This window comes from Dipodomys spectabilis, unplaced genomic scaffold (assembly GCF_019054845.1).
Source record: "Dipodomys spectabilis isolate Male_0828 unplaced genomic scaffold, ASM1905484v1 ptg000051l, whole genome shotgun sequence".
Lineage (NCBI taxonomy): Eukaryota > Metazoa > Chordata > Mammalia > Rodentia > Heteromyidae > Dipodomys > Dipodomys spectabilis.
The window spans coordinates 12,428,633-12,436,763 of record NW_024870728.1 but is presented as its reverse complement, the minus strand read 5'-3'; the positions used below and the strand labels follow the sequence as shown (position 1 = coordinate 12,436,763).

Genomic DNA, 8,131 nt, shown 5'->3' with positions numbered 1-8,131 from the left:
GGCAGCTGCCCCCAGTGCTGAGTTTGTGCCCAAAGCCCGTGTGTGAACAAGACTTACACCGGTGAGGGCCACAGCGCTTCCCTTCCTGAAGCAGATGGACCCCCAGGTCCAGGGGTGGGAGATGGAACGCCTTGGCTCCTGGGAGAGGGTGGAAGAGCAGAGTCCAAAGGCACCAGTTTATGGTAACTCATAAAAATTCCAGGTGGAGCCTGTGCCCCTGAGGGGGGAGGACAGGAAGAGCATTTGCCTCACTGAGTGAGGGTCATACAGCAAAGAAGAGGTGCCAGGGTCCCCTTCCGTTCTAGAGGGGCCCCAAGGTTCAATCCCAGCCTTGCCTTCCTGGGTTCAAGACTTCTAGAGCTGAGACTTTCTTTTCCCCATGTGCCCCCAAGGCTAAGGGAGGAGAGCTGAGCCCTCTCTGGGTGAGCAAGAGGACCAGTCCAAGTGCCCATATCCTTCCCTGGTGGGTGCTGTGCACCTGCAGAGAGGCAGGACCCCAGCCCGAGGGGGAATTACACCTCATTCCTGGGGGTTCACTTGGGAACCAAGGGTGGGGCACATCAGCTCTGGCTGTCAGGCTATCCCTGGGCTCTGGGCTCCCAGGGACCTGACTGGGCACCTGCCTCCCCACCCCACCCCCCCATTCTCTCTCTCTAGGGCCCTATCTTCCCTTATATGGTGAAGGCAGTTCCTCCAAGGGGGGGGGTGAGGACAAAGGTCTTTCTCCTGCAGCTCGCTTGCCACAACTCCCTGAGAGCTCCCAGGTGGCGGCAGCCTCCTCCAGACAGGTAAGGCAACCAGGTGGGGAGACCGGGGAACCGGGGGCAGTGGGAAAGGACAGGATCTGTGCTTATTTCTGAACGCCTGGGACCTCTTGAAGAAGGTTGTATGGGCTAGAGGGGTGAGGCAGGGCCCTGCGAGATTCCGGAAAAAGCAGAGTCAGTCTGTTGTTTGGGACAAGGACAGAAACTCTTCTCCTGAGACTACTCACCCTCCCCACCTGCCCCTTGCTGGGTGTCAGTCATCAGATTGCCCAAGACTTGCCGCACAATCTGGGTCTCAGAATTTCTAGCTTTAAACCAGGATACTCCTGGGCAGCTAGGAGTATTAGCCACCTAAGACTCAAATTTGTTGCTTCCTGTCTCAGTTCATCTCTGATCATTTCTTCCTTGCTTGAAAAAGTCTCTCTTTGTGTCACCATACCCTGGACTGTCCTGGGACCTCAGGGGCCTTGCAGCCTGGATTTTGTGGCCAAAGCCAACAGGAACTGTATGGGTTGAAATAGAGAGGAGAAGCAGAGGCTGGTAGCAGTGGGGTCCTAGGCCCTGGTTATGCCTGGACTCCTCCCTCAGATTCCTCAGCCACGGTGACCCACTCAGCTCAGGTGAAGTTAGGTACCAAGCCCTGATCAGGTTCCTGGGACTCCTGGCCACACTCTTCCCGGGATCATCTGCTCAGCCGTCTCCAGCCCTGGGGCTGAAGTGGCTAGTGGGTAAGGCAGAAGGGATGGTCCCTCCTTGTACACTCACAAGCCTGGGGAAGCAGATGGCCTTTGTCTGAGGAGGAGGGGGCAGGCAAGGGGGAGGGTGGTCCTAACCCAACTATCCAGCTCACAGTGGCATGACTAAGAAGCATGACTTGTGGCTGCAACCAGGGCTCCCTAAAGCTGCACTGTGAGAATGACAGGGCAGCAGCTATGAAAGGAAAGATGGCGGTGCCCAGGAAGGCCCTCCTTTCAGCTCTATCAGTGTTTGTTGGGTACCTCCTGCGGCTGACAACCTGCCTGAGCCCTGGAGCCTGGGACCTCAAACTTATAAACAGGTCATTTCTTCACTATGTGGTCAGGAACCCAAAGAAGCAGCAGTTCAGGATACTTGGGGTCCCCAAGGCCCAGCCGGAGGCTTTGGGGAAGGCCTCCTGGAGAAATGAAACCTCAATCGTGTGGAAGAGCATCCAAGAATTCGGCAGGTGGCCATGGGGAAGAGGGGGGGGGAGAAGAAAGGGCAGAGAGCCCGCAGTCCTGGGCCAGCAAGCAGATTAAAGTTCCAGAAGGCAAAATGTTGTGGAGAGGGCCAGACATGTTGGTCTCAGGGAGTGTGGGTGGGTCGAAGGGTAGGGGTGGGAAGTGATCAGGATGCTTCAGGCTGGCTTTGGGATTTCAGGGTGCTGTCCCCTTCCCCCAAGAGAGGGGATCAGAAGTGAGGGTAAGTTGAAGCTAAAGATGGCACAACTCCAAATTAGGACCCTTGCCTGCACAGTGTATGTGTGTCGGGGGGTCCTCGCTGCGGTTTAGGGGAGGCAGGAGAGTGGCAGAGGTGCCACCAGGTCAAAGGTGAGGCATGTGCTCTGACCCACATGGAAAGGGGCAGCTACAGGTGCTCATGGAGTGAGGCTGGCCACCTGTCTGAGGCAGCTCTGCAGTCTCTTTGCCATCCTTGGCCTTAAGGAGGCTGGCTCCCTCCAATTTGGGCAGCCACAAGCCCCAAACCCTGATGCTCCTCCAGAAGGAGACAAGGAATTTCTGGGAGAGGCAGGAATTGGCTCCATAAATCCAGTATTAAATCCCCTTGTTGCCAGGCCACTGCTCATTGATTGGCAAGCTGATCAGTGGGACTGTAGCAATTACCTAGTGCATTCCTGCTCCCAGAGGAAGCACGTGTCCATGTTCTTCAGCTAGTGAGGGCCAAAGAGTCTGTTTAAAGAGGGGACAATGACCAAGGTGGTAATGAGGATGAATCAGAGGACATCATTCACCTTTGTATCCAAATGGGCCCTGAGGACTATTCACATTGAGGAATGTCTGATGGAGGAGGCCATGGCCAACAAGAGCATCAGGTAGCAGCCAGGCCCAAGGGCTCCCCAGAAACCCACTGAAAGTGCTATGTGATGGATTGGTGGTTTGGGTCATTAAAGGTGCTGATCTGATGGGAAGGGGGCTTTCCCTTCCAGAACATTCAAGGGAACGGCCAACCTTTGGGGCTTAGAAGGGGGAGTCTCTTACGTGGTGAAAGGCCAGGATAGACATTTATTATTGTAAGATGTGACTCAAAGTCAAAGTGCAAGGAGATTAGAGAGATCCCAGGCCATGGTGTACAGAGGTCTGACCGGTGGGGGCCTTCTGACCTTTCATTCATTACTCACCAGTTCAAGGAGCAGTCATGGAGGGTGACTCCCTCAGACTGGAGCACACTCATGGAGAACAGGGGTGGCCTCTCTCCTACTGGGGAGGGCCAAGAAAGGAGGGATGAGACTAATCAGGAGCAAGTGGTTCTCTGCCCTGGCCCTTGGCAGAATCCCTGGAGAGGATGGTTTGAAGCACTCATGCCCCATCTCCCAACAACAGAAAACAAGGTACCCAGAACAAGTCCTGATCTAATTAAATCAAGACTCCGGGGGATTTGGCTTGAGCACAGGAGCATCAGTATTTTTTAAAAGTTCCCCAGGTGGATTGTGATCAGCAGCTGGAGCAAAGAACATAGCTACAGGACAAAACAGAAACAGCCAACCCGTTAAGAGAAAGACTCCTTCCAGCTCTGTGTGTGAAGGGTGGTCACAGTGGTAAGAGGGATTCTCCCTCTCATCCATCTACCTACATCCAGTCATCCACTCACCTATCCCATCCACTCACACATCCATCCACCCACCCATCCATCAACCCATCCATCCATCCATCCACCCACCCATCCATCCACCCATCCATCCATCCATCCATCCATCCATCCATCCATCCATCCATCCATCCATCCATCCATCCATCCATCCATCCATCCACCCACCCATCCATCCATCCATCCATCCACCCATCCATCCACCCACCCATCCATCTACCCACCCATCCATTCATCCCTCTGTCTATCTGGTAGCAAGCTGCTACTATACCAGATGCTAGAAAGGATGTAAGGGGAGTTATATATTATAGATGGGCCACAACAGCAGTGAGAAACAGCAAATTGTTATATATACCAGCACCAGGGCTTGAACTTATCCTTGCAGTCTTGCTTGGCTTTTTCTTTCAAGACTAGTGGCATTCCTCTTGAGCCACATCTCCAGTCTTGAATTTTTGCTGGCTGATTGGAGGTAGAGTCTCAGACCTTTTTCCTAGCTGGCTTAGAATCTCAATTTCCAGATTTCAACCTCTTGGCTAGCTAGGACTACCAGTGAGCTACCAGTGTCTAGCTCTGTATACTCTTACAAACTTATCATGGTTAAAAAATATATATGGTTTATTCTTTTACCTACTTTATATTTATTTATTTATTTATTTTGAGATAAGGTCTTGCTGTGTGGCCCAGGCTGATATTGAACTTGTAATCCTCCAACCTCAGTCCTGTTTGAGCATGTAGTGCTATACCCAGCCATTTTGTCCATTTTATTTTACTATTATTATTTTTTGTTTGTTATTGTAAAATTAGTATACAGAGGGGTTACAATTACAAAGTCAGGTTGTGGGGCCTGAACACTGGGCCTGGGCGCTGTCCCTCAGCTCTTCAGCTCAAGGCTAGCACTCTACCACTTGAGCCACAGCACCACTTCTGGCTTTTTTCTTTTTGTTTATGTGGTGCTGAGTAATCGAACCCAGGGCCTCATGCATGCAAAGCAAGCGCTCTACCACTGAGTCACTCTCCCAGCCCGAGACTATTATAATTTTTTATGGTACTAGGATGTGAACTCTAGACCTTACACATGCTGGGCAGGTGCTCTACCACTTGAGCTACATGCTCACTCTATTTTTCAAGGAGAGGCTCACAATTTTTTATTGGAAAGTCACAGACTGTGATCCTCCTACTTCTGCCTCCTAAGTAGCTAGGATGATAGGCTTGCTACCAGGCACTCACTTTCTTGCCTGGGATGGCCTTACACTATGACTCTCCTGATGGTTGTTTCTCAAGTCACTGGTATAACAGCCCTATGCCATTGTATCGAAACATTTTGTCTGTTTTAAAGCTACAATTCCATGGCACTTACTACATTTATAATGAATCTTCATTTTTATCTAATTCCATTACTATTCTATCATCCCAGTTGGAAACTCCATACCCATCAATAGCCACTCCCCATTCTTCTTCCCAGTCCCTGGCAACCATAGACTCCATCTCTACAGATTTGCCTGTCCTGGAAATGTAAACGGAGCTATTCAATATAGTTTTGTGTCGGATTTTTTCATTTAGCATAAGCCTCCTCTGCATTGATTGTGGCATATTCCTTTTTATGGGTGAATAGTCTTCCATTGTGTAGACATATTACATTTTGCTTATCTGCTCTTCTGTTATCAATTCATCTCTTTTCTGTTTTGTAAACTGTATAATTGTTTTTAAAACTAAGCATGACTCTGTTATAAAAAAATTTTAAATAGAAATTGATGAAGATAAAGAAGGTACCCATGCTGGGTGCTGGTGACTTATGCCTATAATCCCAGCTACTCAGGAAATCTGAGAATCTGAGATCTGAGGATCACAATTTGAAGCCAGATTGTGCAAGAAAGTCTGTGAGATTTTTTTTTTTTGGCCAGTCCTGGGGCTTGAACTCAGGACCTGGACACTGTCCCTGAGCTTCTTTAGCACGTGGCTAGCCACAGCACCACTTCTTGCTTTTTCTGTTTATGTGACACTGAGGAATGGAACTCAGGGCTTCATGCATGCTAGGCAAGCACTCTGCCACCAAGCTACATTCCCAGCCCTGTGAAATTCTTTTTGTGTGTGTGTGGTTTTTTTTTTTGCTGTGAAATTCTTATCTTTAATTAACCACCCAAATGCTGGAAGTGGATCTGTGGCTCAAGTAGTAGAGTGCCAACTTGAGCAAAAAATCTAAGATATAGCACCCAGACCCTGAGTTCAAGCTCCAGTGCTAACAGAGAGAGAGACAGAGAGAGAGAGAGAGAGAGAGACGAAAGGAAGAAATAAAGAAAGGAAAAAAGAAAGAAAGGAAAAAAAGAAAGGAAAAAGGAAAGAAAGAGAAAGAAAGAGAATTTGAGTGCTAGACTAAGGAGTGAGAGTTTTGATGAGCTAGGGAGACAAGGCAGGCACTTGAGTGACAGTCACAATCACAGTAGAGTAGGAAGGCTAGAGACTGGCCTTTGGGCAATTCGGACCTCTAGTGGGGAATCCACCCTCTACCTCTCTTCCTGCAGCTACCGAGTACCTCAGTACCTCTTTCAGGTACTGAGCCTGAAGCTTCAGGATGCTGTGGGGCGTTTGCAAGGGCTGAGCTGGAAGGGTAGCCTCTGATCCTGAGGGGTCTCCCAGCTCTTCAGTCCTGATTTCTCCACTCTTCTCCCCAGACTCATTCACCATGACCAAACTGAACGCCCAAGTCAAAGGCTCTCTGAACGTCACCACTCCGGGGATACAGATATGGAGGATCGAGGTGAGCCCTGCTGGATGGGAGGAGGAGAGGAGGAGAAGGCTTGGCAGTGCCCCTGTCTCCTCCAGCCCTGCCCTGTGCGCTGCCTGGACCTGCCACCTGCCACCAGCTCCACCCTTCACTTCCGCTCCTCCTCCTTTGCTACATTTCTTCTTCCCTTTTCTCCACTTCTTCCACAAGCGCTCTCCACTTCCTTGTCCTCTTTCTCCTGTTCTCCTTTTCCTTCTCCCTCTCCCTATTCCCTCCTTTGGTTTCTGGGCCCTCTGCTTTTTGGGGTTCATTGGTTTTTGCAGTGCTGGGAATGGAACCCAGGGTATCACTCAGCAGCTCTCTACCACTGAGCTACACCCACAGTCCTGGTGTAGCCCTTTCCCCATGCACTCCTGGCCTGCTTCCTTGGGTCCCCTCCCCCCCTCCTTCTGAACTTTCCGGGGGGGGGGGGGGAGATGGTGATCCAGACAGTTCTCTGATCTCTCTCACACTCTCTCTTCAGGCCATGCAGATGGTGCCTGTCCCTTCCAATACCTTTGGGAGCTTTTTTGATGGTGACTGCTACATACTCCTGGCTGTAAGTGGATTGGGCACAGAGGGGGCGGAGTGGAGCAAAGCCCCCTGCAGGGTCAGGGAGGAAAGTGGAGCCTGGAGGTGGTGGGGAGGTGGCTTTGCTGGGGACAGCATTTCTGGTGTGCTCAGAATTTGGCCTGTGAGGCTTCACGAGGGTGAGAAACACACAGAAGAGTCCCCTTCTAGCTGAAGCAGCAATCTTGGGGGGAGGGGGGAGGGGCAACGAGTCCATGCTGGTGCCATGTCCTCCTTACCTAAATCCACACGTCTAACCTTCTTAGCCAGCTTCTGACGAGTCACAGGCTTTACTTCAGGCTTTTTGGTGGTTAATTGGAGAAAAGAGTCTCTGCCTGGGCTGGCTTTGAAATCACAATCCCAGATCTTAGCCTTCTCAGTAGTTAGGACAATAGATATGAGCCACCAAGTCCAGCTTCTGATCACCTTCTTAGTTTTCACTGGTGTCATCTGCATTATAAAAAGCATTTGGATTTTTAAAGAAATATTGGTGGGGCTGGGAAGGTGGCTCAGTGGTAGAGCGCTTGCCTTGCATGCATGAGGCCCTGGGTTCGATTCCTTAGCAACCCATAAGCAAATAGAAAAAAGCCGGAAGTGGCGCTGTGGCTCAAGTGGTAGAGTGCTAGCCTTGAGCTGAAGAGCTGAGGGACAGTGCCCAGGCCCAGAGTTCAGGCCCCAGGACTGGACCCAGCAAAACAAAACTTTTGTTCCAGTCCTGGGGCCTGAACTTGTCCCTCTCACTAGGCTTGTTTCACTCATAGCTGGTACTCTACCACTTGATCCACTCAGAGCCCCTCAGATTTGTTTTCCTGGTTGGCTCCCAAACTCAATTCTCAGATCTCAGCCTCCTGAGTAGCTAGGATTATAGGTGTGAACCACTGGTGCCTGGTTTCACTTTAACTTTTTTTTTTTTTGGTCAGTGCTTGAACTCAGGGCCTGGGCACTGTCCCTGAGCTCTTTTGCTCAAGGCTAGCATCCTACCACTAAAGCCACAACTCCATTTCTGGCTTTTTGCTGTTTAATTGGAGATAAGAGTCTTATGGACTTTCTTGCAAGAGTGGCTTTGAACTATCATCCTTAGCTCCCACTCCTGAGTAGCTAGGATTACAGGCATGAGCCACCACTGCCCAGCTCACTTTGAAAATTCAAATGCATTTACTTAGCAACTCTACTGTAAATGAAAAGGAATGTC

General features: G+C 50.3%; 1 protein-coding gene across 1 annotated transcript in view; it reads left to right on the top strand.

Moving 5' to 3' along the window:
* Nucleotides 1-723: 723 nt before the first annotated feature.
* The window catches only part of Vil1 (villin 1), a 28,466-nt gene continuing 21,058 nt past the window's right edge, over nt 724-8,131 (top strand). Inside the window, exons 1-3 of the mRNA XM_042678987.1 lie at nt 724-788; nt 6,278-6,363; nt 6,854-6,928. Coding sequence (XP_042534921.1) covers nt 6,289-6,363; nt 6,854-6,928 — 150 coding nt within the window. The 5' untranslated portion in view covers nt 724-788; nt 6,278-6,288. The remainder of the gene's footprint in view (nt 789-6,277; nt 6,364-6,853; nt 6,929-8,131) is intronic.